General features: G+C 40.7%; 2 protein-coding genes across 2 annotated transcripts; one reads left to right on the top strand and one right to left on the bottom strand.

The window, feature by feature from the left end:
• The first annotated feature begins 3,237 nt into the window (after positions 1 to 3,237).
• On the top strand, positions 3,238 to 5,376 carry LOC140234538 (alpha-2,8-sialyltransferase 8B-like). The gene is made up of 3 exons (XM_072314577.1): positions 3,238 to 3,273; positions 3,492 to 4,058; positions 5,009 to 5,376. The coding sequence occupies exons 1-3, from the start codon at positions 3,263 to 3,265 to the stop codon at positions 5,262 to 5,264; spliced, it is 834 nt and encodes a 277-aa protein (XP_072170678.1). The 5' UTR covers positions 3,238 to 3,262; the 3' UTR covers positions 5,265 to 5,376.
• A 357-nt stretch (positions 5,377 to 5,733) lies between these two features.
• LOC140234271 (ectonucleotide pyrophosphatase/phosphodiesterase family member 7-like) lies at positions 5,734 to 16,297 on the bottom strand. The gene is made up of 6 exons (XM_072314332.1): positions 16,267 to 16,297; positions 13,137 to 13,333; positions 12,416 to 12,634; positions 11,221 to 11,386; positions 10,291 to 10,400; positions 5,734 to 5,951 (listed from the first exon to the last, which is right to left on the bottom strand). The coding sequence occupies exons 1-6, from the start codon at positions 16,295 to 16,297 to the stop codon at positions 5,748 to 5,750; spliced, it is 927 nt and encodes a 308-aa protein (XP_072170433.1). The 3' UTR covers positions 5,734 to 5,747.
• Positions 16,298 to 17,188: the final 891 nt, after the last annotated feature.

Here is a 17,188-nt window from a genome sequence, read left to right as displayed (position 1 = left end):
CCTCTGACAATCTAATATAACGTTATCTAAATAGAAAAAAAAAAAGAAAGTAACGGATTGTTACTTTTTGGGCTTTTTGTTTTTGTTTTTGTCTTTGATAGTGACGTTGATCACAGTCAGGTAACCATAGTGATTTGACCAGCCTCACAGCTCCTCCATTGGTTTCTACTTGAAAACGTTATAGATTCATTCTCATTCTTTGTGTCAATAATTCTTTAAATCTACTTCTGGCCTCTCCTTAATAAATTAGCTTTGCTGAGTAGAGACGATTCTGAAACTATAATGCAGGACATTGGCTTCCATTGGATTACTCATTAAGCATTATAAATGGCAATATTTCTATCAAAGATTCAACAAACGTAATCCCTTATAGAACCATTCAGTATGAAGATTTTAATTTGTTTTGCCCTTGAATTCGTATCAGCAAAAAAAAAAAGAAAAAAAGATAGGCCTATATAGGTAAATGAAATTGACATTTACTCACCATCTCGACCCATCAGGTGTCAAAAAACAAGAAAACAACAAATAAACAAAGGACCCTAAAAGTTGAGAAGAAATGATCTAACATCACGCCTTGTCGCCTTTGCGCACCCAAGAAGACGAGAACGCGAGGGTTTATCTCGTCTTCCTGCCTCCTCGGTTTCGAAAAGGTCGAGAAAGAGAGGATTACTAACCTTTTCTCCTCAGAGGCACTTAAAAACTTCCGGATGAGATCGATATCAGTGGTTCCTGGGGAAAAAAAAATGGAGGTCCGGTTTTGATGAAAACTCTCTGACCTTGCTCTGTTTATGCAAACTAACTTGGAAATTGTGTATGATAATCAATAAACATTTATAAGCAAATATTTTGAAATAATACTTATAGTGCAGTACTCATAATTGCAACAATTGCACAATTATAATCATGTTGATTTTTGCTACCCATGAGTTTAATTCATTTTAATTTATTGATGCCCCCTTGCATTTTTTGCATCCCCGCCCTTTCTTTCGAGTAAATTCTTGAGAAAAGTTTTTAATCGCTCTGTCAGGAAGGATCTGTCATCTCGTCATGATTATGACGTATGTTTATTGCGGGTGTTGTTCGTTATTCCGAAGGTTCGATATTCCGAAGGTTCGTTATTCCGAAGGTTCGTTAATCCGAAACACACAAATTCTCTATACCTAGAGGTTCATTAATCCGAAAATGAAAAAGGGTTCGTTAATCCGAACATTTGTGGCGTTATTCCGAAGGTTCGTTATTCCGAAGATTTGTTCATCCGAAAATAAAATTCGGAAAAACGAACCTTCGGAATAACGAATCTTCGGACTGAAGAGCCTTCGGAATAACGAACCTTCGGAATAACGAGCTGTAACCGTTTATTGTGACGGCCCCTGTAACGTAGAACGTGTATGAAAGTGGATTTTTTTTTTTGTTGTTGAAATGAAAATGGAACCATTTAGTGTATTTTGTTTCTAAATGATTTATCAAGTTTGTTTTAGCAGTTGATTTCATTAGAAAATGTTGTTTAACCAAAATCGGTATTCATTATTTTGTACATTGTATTCTTGGAAAAAAACAACAAAAAACTTTCAAGAATGAAATGAAATTGAAATTGAAAACAACAATTTAAATTCAAATTTCAGGTGAAAGTGCGATGGCAACATCAATCAGTATTTTTTGGTCTTTTTGTTTTGATTTGTTTTATTCTGTTTTGTTTTTCTCCTTTTTTGTGGGGGCAAACGTGGTATTTTCGATAAGAGCGGTTTTAGAGTATGAGTGTACGCTGTGCGACAGTGTGCGAATTTGAAGAGCGACCATTCTGTAGCGTGCGAGGTTACACGGGGTCAAGGGCAATGTAGTTAAACAACATGCTGCAGTACAGAGAGGTGTAATTTCTTCGACGGACTTGACCTTGCCAAATCTTGTCTCAATCCAGGGATCTAGACCTTGTCGGGTTTTCTCATCAGAATCGAGGGGTGTTTGTGTTCTTGACATGGTCTTTCCCTGAACTTTTTTACGGCGATTGCAAGGCGTGGAGTGGAGAGACAATTTGCGTATGGGAACTTCGACTGCCATGTGTGAGACTTATACCAAAATAAATAGAGGCAATGCTTGTATTGAGCTTCGAAACTTTCGATTCGACAATACACTGTAATCACCAACGATTCATATGTGAACAAGCTAATCATCATGTTTGATTACTTAAACATAAGTACATAACCAACTAACTAACTGCTGGCTTATCGAATAATCAAATGACTGAATAAATGAATACGATTACTTTTTACAATGAAGTTAAATCGTCTACTGATGACGAAACAAGCAAATGAAATCCAAATCAGACACAGTGGCGTGAATGCTAGTGTCTTTTTCCCTATCGATTGTATTCAGCAAATTTTAAAAATTGTTTAAAATCAGGTCAGCGTCAATTCCTAGCTCATGATCATCATAATAGTCGGTAGCTCTAGACGCACGTTTGATATCCTCTCCAGGACATTTTCTGTATGTTTACTTTCAGATGTGTTACCCGTGTTAAACAGGCGCTCGGAGTCATGGTCTACCGGTCCACCGAGATTACAGAGCAACAATTCTGACTCCAAGTCAATGACAGCAGACGATTACGAGTGGCGCCCTCTTACGACATCACAGAGTAAGTTGTACTCATTTTACAGTTTTGGATGAAAGAGACAATTTGCGATGAGAAAGGGCAGAAAGTCAATTTTGTAAGCTGGTAGAAATTAACTTTGCTACGATGGAAATGTGAGACTGCAATGTTCATACTTACACACTGTCTTACTTTGAAAACACGAAAATTGTATTTGATTTTGGGGTCAAGATAATACATAATTCTGCAAAAATACTGTCATTACTTTTCTCGCCGTAGAGAGAGAGAAAAAAAAAAACACGAAAGACGGATAAGTAGGTGAGCACTCATGCAATTAATAGTTTGGGTCATAACCTTTTTTTTTTTTTTTCAACGTGTCGTCCATATGGTCATCAGAGGCAATAGCGCGGCTTCGCCGAATACATGACTGATAGTAAAGCTATGACTATCATAAGCAGCCAACTTTACCGCTCATTTTGATTCATCGTAGTATCTTCTCATTAGTTTAAAGCTGTGCTTAATTCAATTTACATGTTGTGAAGCACTCTTTTATTTCCCCAAATCGGTGTAGACCAAACATTCTTGTTTTCCCGTTCCTTTTCCTATTACCAACCAGGCAATGTTTCAGTTTTGTCAGAAAGTCTACTAGATCGTGAGTCTTACGTCAGCAAAAGTGTTATGAGAATGCGGTAAGTAGTCATCGCAAGTTTTCTCTTTTCTTAATCGTGAGCCATACGTCCTCGAGCACGGACGTTATTGAAAATGAATTGTGTTGCAAATAGTAGTTAGCAGTACATGACGTAATACATGTGTATTTTCTTTGTTAATATATAATAAGATATGCAAGTTTCGCCTTCAAAATAGGCATCGGTTTTTTCAAACTTTGTCATGTTTTCCCTTTCTCTAGGAAGAAAGTAGAATCCGTGGTCAAACTTCGCGATGCAATCCAAATATTCAATTCTAAGACCAATCGCAAACAGTTTGTATTTATAAACGCTTCTGACGACAAATCACCGAGACCTTCTAAGCTTGTATCGGACACGTTCACAGAGAGACCGCGGAGATGTGCGATAGTCGGCAACTCCGGCATTCTCCTGGGAAGCCAGTGTGGGAAGGATATTGACACACACGACTTCGTGCTGCGAATGAACCTAGCGCCGTTTGGCCGGGACTACGCGGACGATGTCGGATCGAGGACAACGATGACCACGATGAATCGCGTTCAGCTCATGCAGTCGGTGCGGTGTGCTGAAAACCAGACGAGGTACGCGGCTGTGCCAGCGAGCCCACTGTGTGTCGATTTGCTGAGGAGACTGCGAGACGTCGGCAACGGAATCGTTTGGTACACGAAGGGCGGCTTTCGCGACCGTCTCGACGTCGCTGCAACCTGGGTACATCGGAATGGCCAGGGCAGTGGTCGGGAAGACATCAGATGGGCGTACAGTCCGCGGGTCATGGAGGGCATTTGTGCAAAGTTAGTGTATACATCCTCATCATCATTATGTCATTTTTCACATAAAACGTGTACAGAGTAAAATCTTTAAGTATCAGTTTCGACATGTTTAATGGTAAGGTTGCCTCGGAAGTGACAACAGAGGCATAAAATGCCAGACTGCGCCTCTACACACACGTACACACACACACACACACACACACACACACACACACACACACACACACATCCTTCATTATGCACAAATGAATTATTTCACAAATGTTATATATTTATACAACATAATATGTATGCTGGAGAGAAAAAAGAGCGAAAAGAATCGAGAGAGGGGAGGAGGAAGAGAAAACTGTGAAGGTGAGAGGGAAAGATATGATAAGATGATATAAATTTGAACATCAAATTTCTAATCTTGATACACTTTTATTCTATAAAAGCTCTTAGACTCTCAAATGTTTATTCTTAGTTTATTTCAAAACACACAAAAAGCCTACAAAGGGGCGAACCAGAAAAATGTAGATTATAAAGAAATATTGATACATTTTTTTTTTATGATACAGTCAGGGAGGGTGAAAAAAAATAAAGCTACTAAATAAAGCTACTAAAAAAAAAAAAAAAAAACATGCGTGGAAGTCAGGGAGGGTGAAAAATACTAAAGCTACTAAATAAAGCTACTACTAAAAAAAAAAAAAAAAAAAAAAAACATGCGTGGAAGTAAATTTGCAAGTTATGTTAACGATGTATGTAGCTCTTATAGTATCGATGTTTACTCCAATACGCACTTTCATTGAATTTGAATAAAGGTATTTGTGTTGTCATGATTTGTTTCAATATCGTATCATAAGAAAACATTAAAAAAGGACGCATCATCAACAGGAATCAGAAGAATGAAGCAAAGGTTTTAGCGTCTTCTTTTTCGAAGCGACTGACAATATTTTTCGTTGTTATGCTTGTCTTTTTTTTTTAAACTTCAGATTATGGAAAAACAGGAACCCATCGACGGGTTTAATCGCATTCTCCCTGGCGAGCCTATTCTGCGACGAAATCTCCTTGTACGGTTTTTACCCATTCGAGAGGGATTCGTCGAACAGGACGATCAGCTATCACTACTACGAACCGGAGAGCTCCATGAATTTCGTCTACAACAAGCACCGCATGCCCATCGAATTTCGCATTTTTAAATTATTCGCCAGGATGGGTGGTTCACTCGTGACGGACCCCTGTAGGTGACAGCGGCCACCTAACCGTGGGTGGAACTCGAATACACTTTCGTCCGTAAGGAGATAATATAACATGAATTAATGATAATGACGATTAACCCTTTGTGTGCTTTGAGTGCGAACTGGCACAGAGAAAAAGAAAAGGCCCGGACCAGCTGAAGAACAGCCATTTGCTGAAGAAGGTTCCGTGCTAAAATGAAATAAACAGAACTGAACGATAAAACGCTGCACACACTATCCAAAGTGTCTTGCGCATAAAGGGTTAAGACAGAATCACTACTCGTTCTTTTGTGAGGTACGACTCAAATAATCCTTCCCCTGTGATTCAGTCATGGATCACTTGATAAACGCTCTGGTAACAAACGTTTGGTAAATAAGAGTTTGAAATAGAGAGTAATAATTGCTGTTTCGAGGCAACCCGGTAGCTCCGACCACTGCACCTGCAATTGCAATAACTTACAATAATTGCTGATCTCTTTTATCGAACGATCCCTTAGTGTAATACTATCGCTAAAAGCACCACAGCCAGCAGGAGGAGTGGGGCGGACAAGGCATGAAATGTCTCTGCAGAGGCGGTTGTCATGGGCGGGGTCGTCGGGGCGGACTGGGCCAGCATGTCGGAGTACCTGGCGCGCGAGCCGTTGTTAGGAGCCGGGTCAATCTCGAGGATTTCACACATCAGCATGTACAGATCGACCTAATAGGGAGAGAGTGCACAAAATCAGTTTATGTAGAGGAACATCGATTTGGATTTGATTGCTGTTAGATAAAATTGAGTTCGCAATTGACAATGCTTTCAAGGACCTGCAAAAAAAAAAAGCATGAAATACTACTCAAGAAGAAAATAAGACGTTTCACATTCTCAAGTGACCGCATACGACCATCGTCAAAAAAATATGACAAAGATATACAGACAGGCACGTTTTATCAATAAGTTTAAAGATTAAATTAAGATTAAGATTAAATACAACACAATAGGACGTTTCGTCATTAACGTCAGATCACAAATTAATAACAATTTGTCATGTGCAACGCTTTTTATTTGTACAGTGGACTACCGTTATAACGAAGTCCTCGGAGCCGGCAGTTTTCTTTCGTTATATCGAAATTTGGTTATAACCAAACACAAGAAACAATAAAACTACATAAAATGGATAATGTTGGGGCCTGAATTTTTACTTCATTGTAACCGGAATTTCGTTATAACCACGTTCGTTAAAACGGGACTACACTATATATGGACAGCAACGGCGTAAATCCGTACTGAGGAGTGGGGGGGATGGTCACCATCACCACGCTTACAAGCCCATAACCGGACTGGCGCAGCCTTGGGGGGGGGGGGGGGGGGAGAGAAGCTTCTCCCCCCCCCCCCCCCCCCCACACGCACACTTTACAGGGATCGGATGTCCCACTCTTTTGCATGAAATATAAAGTGGGAGGAAAGTGGCAGCAAAAATATGAAGACTTTTTGTTCTTGTTGTTGCTTTTTTTTTGCTTGTCAGATGACTTGCGGCGGAAAATCAGACCTTAAGAGTATGAAGACATGTTTTTGTTTTTGAAATATCTGTGAGAGAGAGCGGAGCGACCGGGTTAACGGGGGGAGGCTGTGTATGGGGGGGGGGGGTTCCTCTCCCACACGAGGAAGATTTTGCATTTTCAGACCTGAAATTCAGCGATCTGCTGCACACTTTTGGTGAAATTTTTGTTTGTTTTTTCTTTAAAAAACCAATAGAAAATGAAATATTCACAATATATTATTGAATGACTAAATCGTGGTATTTCAGCTCTTGCTCCGCCTGTGCGACATCACTGCGAAGGCCTACTAAATAGTGGGCCTATCACCGGCGTAGACAGGATTTGATCTTGGGGGAGCGGTTATGAGATCGTGAGGGAGCGAAGCAAGCGAGGGGGGGGGGGAGGGTATGGTAGGGGGGTTTCTCCCTCCCACGGTGAAATCTTTTCACATTGAAAATTTTGACATTTTACAGTCCCAAAACTGCCGTTTGTAGCTATATTCTTCGCTTTGGAAATTAAGGGGGAGGGGGCACACCGTGCGCAACTGCTGTCAATCACTGGCAGCAGCATCAGCAGAATGGCATAGCGATTAAATGCGAGCGAGCGGAGCGAGCGAGCTTGAAAATTTCGACATAATGCTTTTACATGCTAAAAACTGCCGTTTGTAGCTATACTTCTTCGCTTTGGAAATCAAGGGGGGCCGCACCGGGCGCAACTGTTGTCAATCACTGGCAGCAACATCAGGAGAATGGTATAGCGATTAAATGCGAGCGAGCGAAGCGAGCGAGTTTGAAAATTTTGACATTTTACAGTCCAAAAACTGTCCTTTGTGGCTGTATTTTTTTGCTTTGGAAACTAAGGGAGGCGCACCGGGTGCAACTGCTGGCAATTACTGGCAGCAACATCAGGAGAATGGCATAACAATTAAATGCGAGCGAGTGAAGCGAGCGGGCTTGAAAATTTTGACATTTTACAGTCCCAAAACTGCCGCTTTTGGCTGTATTTTTTCGCTTTGGAAATTAAGGGGGGTGCACCGGGTGCAACTTGTATACTGGCAGTTACTGGCAGCAACATCAGGGGAATGGCATAACGATTGAATACGAGCGGGCGAAGCGAGTGAGTTTGAAAATTTTGACTTTTTACAGTCCCAAAACTGTCGTTTGTGGCTATATTTTTCGCTTTGGAAATTAAAGGGGGGCGCACCGGGCACAACTGCTGGCAATTACTGGCAGCATGCAACATCAGGAGAATGGCATAACGATTAAATGAAAGGGAGCGAGTTTGAAAATTTTGGCATTTTACAGTCCCCAAACTGTCGTTTGTGGCTGTATTTTTTCGCTTTGGAAATCAAGGGGGGGGGGGACACACCGGGCGCAACTGCCGGCAATTACTGGCAGTAACATCAGGAGAATGGCATAACGAGTAAATGCGAGCGAGCGAAGCGATTGAGCTTGAAAATTTTGATATTTTACAGTCCCCAAAAACTGTCCTTTGTGGCTGTAGTTTTTCGCTTTGGAAATTAAGGGAGCGCACCGGGCGAAAACTACTGGCAATTGCTAGCAGCAACATCAGGAGAATGGCATAATGATTAAATGCGAGCGAGCGAAGCGAGCGAGCTTGAAAATTTTGACATTTTACAGTCCCCAAAAACTGTCGTTTGTGGCTGGTATTTTTTCGCTTTGGAAATTAAGGAGGCGCACCGGGCGAAAACTACTGGCAATTACTAGCAGCAACATCAGGAGAATGGCATAATGATTAAATGCGAGCGAGCGAAGGGAGCGAGCTTGAAAATTTTGACGTTTTACAGTCCCCAAACTGCCGTTTGTAGCTATATTTTTCGCTTTGGAAATTAAGGGGGGCGCATCGGGCGAAAACTGCTGGCAATTAGCTGCAACATCAGGAGAATGGCATAATGATTAAATGCGAGCGAGCGAAGCGAGCGAGCTTCAAAATTTTGACATTTTACAGTCCAAAAACTGCCGTTTGTAGTTTGTAGCTATATTTTTCGCTTTGGAAATTAAGGGGCCGGGGCGCACCGGGCGCAACTGCTGCCATTCACAGGCAGCAGCATCAGGAGAATGGCATAGCGATTAAATGCGAGCGAGCGGAGCGAGCGAGCTTTAAAATTTTGACATTTTACACTCCAAACACTGCCGTTTGTAGCTATATTTTTCGCTTTTGTTTGTCCCACTTTTACGGGGGAACCATCCCCCCCCCCATCGACGCCTCTGCATATGAGGGTGCTTTTGTTAAGTGAAAGATCTGCTGCACACTCTTTGATAAATTAGGGAAATATACGTCAATCTCAAAAGTGTACAAAGTCTATCGAAAGGGATCCTGTATAGCGGAGCTTTTGCATGTTTCTGATTGCAATACAACGATCTGGTGCATAGTTCTGGCGATATTTGGACAATTTTCCATTAAGAAAGTTCGAGATTTGTCCTCATCTCGGGAATTGCTTGGGGGATAAATGATTTGTCTGCCTAAACACTTCCGTAGGGGCGGGGCAAATGCCCCTTTGCCCCCCCCCCCCCCCCCCCCAGATAGATTCGACGCCCCTGATCTTCCCTGGGTATGCTCATAGATGTATCCTGACTGAGTCACCAGTCACTGTCGTTTCTCAGGAATGATTCAGGAAATGGAGGGGTTCAATCGCGATTATGGCGATATAGTTTTTGTTATTGTTTGTTTGTTTGTTTTCCTACATATCTTGCAGATGGTCCCCAGTTACTCGCGTCATAGCATGTTTACATTATAGGCCTATACTATTTGACGTTGTCAACGTCTGAGCCATACCTTACAGTGTATGTCGATGTTACTTTCTTCGCGAGCGAGCGAAGCGAGCGAGCGCTTGAGAAAATTATGTATACATTTTCCTACAAGATAGAATACTGTTCAGCTCTGTTACCTGTCTGAAGGCCGGCGTACAAACGTCATGCAATATGCCAAAATTGATACAATCACATTTCTGCTTCCTCCATTTTTTCCCCCAAAATTCAGGGGGGGATGATTGTACAGGCCATCCCCCCCTCCTCCATTTCAGGGGGGGATATATCCCCCCATCCCCCCCGGGATTTACGCCCATGATGGACAGGTGGTGGAGTCAGTTTATGTAATCTTTCAAATGCATCGAAAAAGTGAACAGGAAGCTTCGTGTTCAACGCTATTATTGTGATTTACAAAAAAAAAAACGTGAAGGTTTCTTAACAGCCAAAAGACCTCTTTGTGCCTTGGTATGGGGTTGTGAGCAAATAAGATGAAACAAAAACAAAAAAAAAATAAACAGAAAAATTAAGCAAAGGGATAAAATAGTCATCATATTCATTTACGTATGACGCTTTGCTATTAAATACAATTTTCACTGATCCATTTGGTTGCTTTGTATTTATGTGTACGTGTTTTTCTTCTTTTCATCAACGAGTCTTGCGGATGACTGTATCAAACAGCCATCTTCTCAGATGAAACATGAAACAAACAAACAAACAAACAAACAACGACCAAACAAATTCTGGTCATCTCACGGATTCAAGAGGAGGTGCGCGGTGGGCCTTCTTGAAGTACGGACCCTGGGCGTAGAAGGAGGACTTCATCACCATCCACTGGTTGTCGTAGCCGTGGTCGGACCTGACATCCACGTACGGGTGTAGAGCTTCCTGAAGCAATTGAAGAATTACAACAGGTCAGAATAATAATGACCGAAGTAATACAAGTGTATGTTAAGTATAGTATTAGTTGAATGTGATTAATTGTTGGATATACTCAGTCGGTGTTGTTTTAGGGTAAGCGAAATTCTATTCTTATACTGTTCAGACTGTCATCAAGTCCAAAATAATTTCATTTTGTCTGTATTTTGATTAATGCGCACACTCACACATACCCGAAGTGAACCCACACCCAAACATATCATGTATACATATATATATATATATATATATATATATATATATATATATGGTTACAGCTCGTTATTCCGAAGATTCCTTGTTCCGAAGGCCCTTCAGTCCGAAGATTCCTTATTCCGAAGGTTCGTTTTTCCGAATTTCATTTTCGGATGAACAAATCTTCGGAATAACGAACCTTCGGAATAACGCCACAAATGTTCGGATTAACGAACCTCTAGGTATAGGGAATTTGAGTGTTTCGGATTAACGAACCTTCGGAATAAATGAACCTTCGGCATATCGAACCTTCGGAATAACGAACAGCACCCATATATATATATATATATATATATATATATATACATAAAGATAAACACATACACCCAACGCACACTCACGCACATACTCACAATTAAGTGTGTACATAGTGCATTGCAAGTGAATTGTTGATGGAGATAGAAGGTTTACACATGCTCACACCTATAGCGATTTTCAAGTGAAATGTTCTGAAATCACTAAATAGAAGGTAGATTAAATACGTAAATGGCGTCATTCATTCTACGAGCTTAAAAGGACGGGTGTATAGGCCCACCTGCGAGTGGATATGCCATCCGGGATCCACAAATCCTACAATGGGGAGGATGCGGGAATTGTTCCGGTAGTGAAACCGCTCGGGAATCTCCTCTCGCTTGTACACGTGCATGGCCGGATGCGCGTTCTTGAGAGCGTTGTACACCTGGAAGAAGATGGGAATAGTTTGAAACATGTCTTATGCAGACATCACACTGTCCCAAATTTGAGCAAAGAATGACACATAATAAAGGAAATGTTCAAAATTCTGCTTTGATAGAATAAACTTCGTGAGGGCATCTTATGGCCGCCGATGGAATTTCTCAGGCTTCGGCAGCAACTTCGTGAGCAGCAGCAAAATCTTTGGCAAGCCAAAACCACAGACAGAGGATCTAACCAAGGCTCGTTTTTAGAATGAAGACTTGTAAACATCTTCGTGTGGCCTTCTATAGTGTGGTTCTGATATCAGATGTCATCGTGTGATCTTCTATGGGCATTTATTTGCTTTGGCTGTTGATTGGCTTTTAATCAGGTTCGAGGCAAACTTCGCGGCGAAATTGAAAATTTCACTCGTGTGCCCATCGTGCGTCAATTTTTGGACAGTGTAACACCATTCTAATTCTAGGTATCACCAATACAGTGTACCTGGGTGCCTCGCGGCGAGCATCGCTTTGGATGCATTGTATGGGATAGCTCAGGGGACAAACTTTCACCCGGTTTTGGCTGCATAATGCACTCAGGTCACGTCTCGTCTTAATCCATGGGCATTTTTGTTGAAGATATCTTCGCTTCCCATCATGTGACCAGCAAATTGAAGCCTCGCAAAAGCGAGGTATGACTCAGTGACTGCAAATCAGTAAAACGTAAAGGTTTTAAACTTTTTTTAAAGCTTAATTTAAGTTTAACCGAAGAAAGAAGCAGCAACCCAAGAAAAGCAGACGAATTTCATTGAATCGCATGGGGACTGAGACACGCGCGAAACGACAATGCTCCTAAGGAATCCCACAGAGCATCTGTGACAGGACTCTGCAGCGTGCGCAGAAGTATGTTTGCTTGTTTTGGGGTTTTTTTTTTTTTTTTTTTCGCATTGGCGATACCGAGAATTAGGCTTCACTGACTGATATCTACTTAGTATTGTAATAACACAAGGATGGTAGGTGTGTTCTTGCCGCCATACTGGTTATAGCCTACTTACCGTGTCGTTTGTTCCGTTCTTCGGAACAAGCTGGAACATGGGGCCGTAGTCGGTGACCCTGAAATCGACATCTCGGAAATCGATGTAGTCGTCGAGGATGATGTACTTCTCCGTCTCGACGTTGATGTGGCCGTGGTCGCTGACCACGAGGACGTTGGTGTTTTCGTCAAGTCCGGTCTCAGCGAGGCGATCGAACAGGTAGCCGATGTAGCTGTCCACCTACGTGAGAGCAAAGATGAAACTTGTGAATATCACGCGTTTGAAATGGTTCTTTCAAAATTGCATTGTTTGAAATGCTTCTTCCAAACGTATCAATTTTGTTGCGGATAGGTTTTTGGAATAGGTTTTTTGGAATACAAAACGTGAAGATGCATAGAGAGTAAACTGCAGGGAGAGTGAGTTAGGACTGTCCAATTAATCAACATGCAGGTTATTTAGTTAGTAGAGGTCGCTGACATTATTAAAATTGATTATCTGCAATTAAGAAAAGATAGGAAACTCGTTGCATTTGTGTGATCATGAGAATTATGTGCCGATAATTTAGTGGATAAGGATGTTGTTTTAAAGAAACAGTGGCTGACCGATAATATTCCTGTGATCCATGCATATGGCGCTACTCGCGAAAGTACTGGTTTTCGTTATCAATGCATTTAATCAAGTAGGCCCTACTGTAAAGACTAGCAGCTCTTGTGCAGCATAACGATTGAGTTGTGATACACACCTCGTATAACTTTTCAGTAGCGTTGACGGAACCGAGGCCGAACAGGTGGTTGTACTCGTCGGGGTTGTCGAAGTACAGGAAGACGAGGTCAAAGTCGTCGTCCTTCAACCACCTGATCGTATCATCGACTCGCTGTTTCATCGAGTAGTTGATGGTGAAGTACGTTCCCGCTGGCACGCTGATGTTCGGCTTAATGCCTAATTTCAGTGATAATAATAGAAGCTAGGATGATGTCCATAATGGTGATAATTCTAACAGACAATAAGGGTGATGTATGGTGATCATAATCGCGAACAATATTGTAATTGCTGTTATCATGGTTATCCTTATTTCCCTGAATGATGTTTCAATTTGCTATAAAAGAAATCAAATGAAAGAATTGCATCCCGATGATCGGAAGACCTAACTCCTGGATTCAATATTGACACGAGAGTGTCCTTTTCTCTTTCTTAAACAGTCTCACCTGGCAGATAACAAAAACAGATAACGTAAGCTATGAATTTGGCATGTTTTACATCATATAGCGGCCTTTTCTTGAAATCATGTCAAGTATAGTGAATTCAACTAACTTTTTCCCTCATTTCTCTTCATTTCTCTTTACATTGAGAAATGTCAAATGATATTGCAATCGAGGAAATTAGGTCGCCCTCTCTAGGTATTGATGAAGTTTGTCAGGAAAACAGTTGCATTATCCAAAGTCAAGTTAACACCATGACGGCGAACATCTATCCATAACGTCACGTGTATGAATTTATAATAATTATTCTAAGGGTGGTGATTTGGGTCAGTCGGTAGTGCGTGTGCCTCCAGATCGAAAGGACCCGAGTTCGATTTTCGAGTCTCGCCGAACAATGTCGCGTGTAAGTATTCCATCTCCTTTCGTAAGAGGCAAAACACCCTGCTCCTCAGATAGGACATTGCATAAAGGTCCCGTATGTGAGTTAGATCCCACTTCACTCATTCATTGGGAGGAGCAGCTTGCATATAGCCCGTTGAAATGGTTCACCGTGTACCTACCCACACAAGAAAACGGGCAATATCCTGATGCCGACCCCTCGTGGTTCGTCCCAGGTGACTAGCAATAGTCAGCAAAAGGTATCAACTAGGCACATTGTGCCATACGCTTAAACAATTTTGTGAGGTGAATCCACTTCAAAAGTTAAAAGTTCTCACATATGCAAACAGCAATAATTATGGCTGATGTTTCCACAAGACGTTGGTTTACAATGTATGACCTTATCCCTGTTTATTTTTCTTTAAAAATCTCTTTTGAGAGTCTCATCATTATAGTGATCGCTGTGACCTCGGGTAAATATCAAGGGAGATGTTCTTTCAGCCCCTTCAAATATTAGTTAATCTGGAGCTTCTGATAACACATTAATGTCCTGTCATTGTTCTTGTTATGTTTTTTAATGTCTTTCTACTTTTTTTTTTTGTTAAACGCTAGACAAAGATAACTGCAAAGTCCATGGCTTTTGCAGTGTGATAAAATCCAAGAAGATGTGATCGGATCGTGATAATAACTGTGTACCCTGTGATAAGAAAAAAAAAACCACTTGAAGCTTCAGTTTAGCAGAGAGATCAATAATCAAGTTCCTTATACGTCTATTAATCTTGCACGACTTTTGTGTGGAGTGATGGACGCATATCTTGTCTTGGCCTTTTTGTTTTTGTTTTCTTTCTCCTTCAAACTGCATGACCAAGGTTCAAAACTACTTTAACTCCGTCAGGCAATTAGATGTAAAGCTTAAACATTATGACACTGGCAAACTGCCAAGAAATCAAGCGGAATCACCGACAATAACTGTAATGAAAATAGAAACACATAATGCTGATGTTGAATTTCAACAGACAAAATTGATTGTAAAACAAAGTAAAAGTAATAATGACATGTAATTATGGTAATTTATCTACGCAACATGCCGGGAAATATTGGTTATCTTCAAGTTGTTCAAGTTGTTTTATTGCATTTACTTAATTTCATTTATTTCATTTCATTGTTTATTATCTTGTTCAAGTTGATATATTGCATTTATTTAATTTCATTTATTTAATTTCATTATTTATCATCTTAGTCCATAGCAATCATATTTTACGAACAGCTGTAGCAACGGAAGATAGGAAGACGAATTAATTACAAATAAGCCCTCATAATTCTTCTACATCATTTTACTGCAATAATCATATATTTCAGAGGAAATGGACTCGTCTTACAGTAGAAAAAAAAAAACAACAAAAACTTCCTCAGCCCTGTTTCTTGCCTATCTAATTCATCACTATTAACACTCCTACGTAAATTTCATATTTTGTAGTGATCGTACAATTTTGTAGTTGGACATTCTGAGTTCCTCTTTATTAGTGAGAACAAAAATCAGACGAGCACTTTCCATGGTAGGACGTTTATCATAATATGATAAACGTCCTACCATGGAAAGTGCCATATTATGGCTCAGACTGTGCTATAGTGTGAGTACGTGCCTGTCCACAGACATACGTTTTCAACTTTATTTGGGCCGTGCTAACTATGTGGACGCCTTGGAGGTGCTGCAAACGAGATGCAGACAGCAAGAGTTATGAAGTTTTTCTCTTCACGCCGAACCATACTGTCAACTGTCAAATTTACATCTACCAGTGTTTTGACCACTTTTCATGTGGCGTTTTTTCAGTTCCCTTGAAATCTCAGGGTGTGAAAAATGCAATTAGGCAAACAATTTTAATATATATATATATATATATATATATATATATATATATATATAATAGCCACCCCCCCCCCAAAAAAAAAGAAACAAAAACAAAAACAAAAACAAAAACCAACGACAGCAACAAAAACAACAAAGAACGATATTACGCAGATGATTGACCAATGTTCGGGATGACATTATTTGCACAAAGTATGATATTTCACATGGATGCATCCAGACTATTCTCTCTAAGATAAAACAAACAAACAAACAAGCCAACAAGCAAACAAACAGACAAACAAACAAAAAAATGTTATTTTCCATTGTTCTTTTTATGATTTTCCCTTGAATGATAATACTGATTTACCTTTTTTTTTTTCCTTTGAAATTGCGGTAACCTTTTGTGACAACAATATCATTCAGACATGATAACATAATAATAGTACCTTTGATCGGCACTGTGCCACCCGGATACATGATGACCGCCGCTGTAAGTCCTTGGAGAATGGCCGTAACCCATACCGGTTCTGCCCCGGTGTCGAACCACTCCGTCTTGTTGAGCGTGTTTGCGTACGACAACGTTCGCTCCCGAGTCACAGGGTCGAAATACAGATTGTGAATGGCGCCATGGCTCTCCGGGTACAAGCCTGTCATTAGATGGAGGGTGATTATTACATCTGGTGAAAATTTTTAGCCATCATCATTTTTGTATGGTATCATTTACGTCAACAAAGCTTTTGTCAAGGTGCAGGAGTAACTCGTATCAATTCTATTCATTGTTACACAATACCGTACAGCCGTAGGCCTAATGCTGCTGTATCTCTATCGACATGATCGAGGATGACAGGGCCAACCATTCCAGCTGTTTGTTTTCAATAAAACTGATAAAAGCTGTTGCAGACTTGTGATAAATTTCATTCTTCCATAATTTCAAAGCAATATGGAATATCTTCGTATCAAGGGTGCGTAGACAATGAAATTATTGGAGATATCGTAATCCACAGGAATGTTCACATTTTCACATGATCCATTGCGTAGCCGGATTACAAATGACATGCAGATGGAATTACATGAAAGTACATTGTAGTCATTTGCACGGATGAATAGAAGAGGATGGTCTCTGAGAGCTGGTGGACAATAATTATCAAGACAAATGCCCCTACGGAATGAATTGACTCATGAACTGGCCGTGCACAATAATGCACATGACTCCTGTTCTTGTAGGGCTTTATATTTGAGAACAATAATATGACACGCAGGTTACCTGTTGCTATGGAGTACATGGACGGACATGAAAGAGTGACAAATACACCGTCCATCCAGTCTGCCCGCACGCCATTTTCTTCGATTCTCATCAAGCTGGGCAGG

Source organism: Diadema setosum, chromosome 10 (assembly GCF_964275005.1).
Source record: "Diadema setosum chromosome 10, eeDiaSeto1, whole genome shotgun sequence".
In the NCBI taxonomy this organism is placed as follows: domain Eukaryota; kingdom Metazoa; phylum Echinodermata; class Echinoidea; order Diadematoida; family Diadematidae; genus Diadema; species Diadema setosum.
The sequence above is the reverse complement of the archived record's forward strand: the minus strand, read 5'-3'. Positions and strand labels throughout refer to the sequence as shown.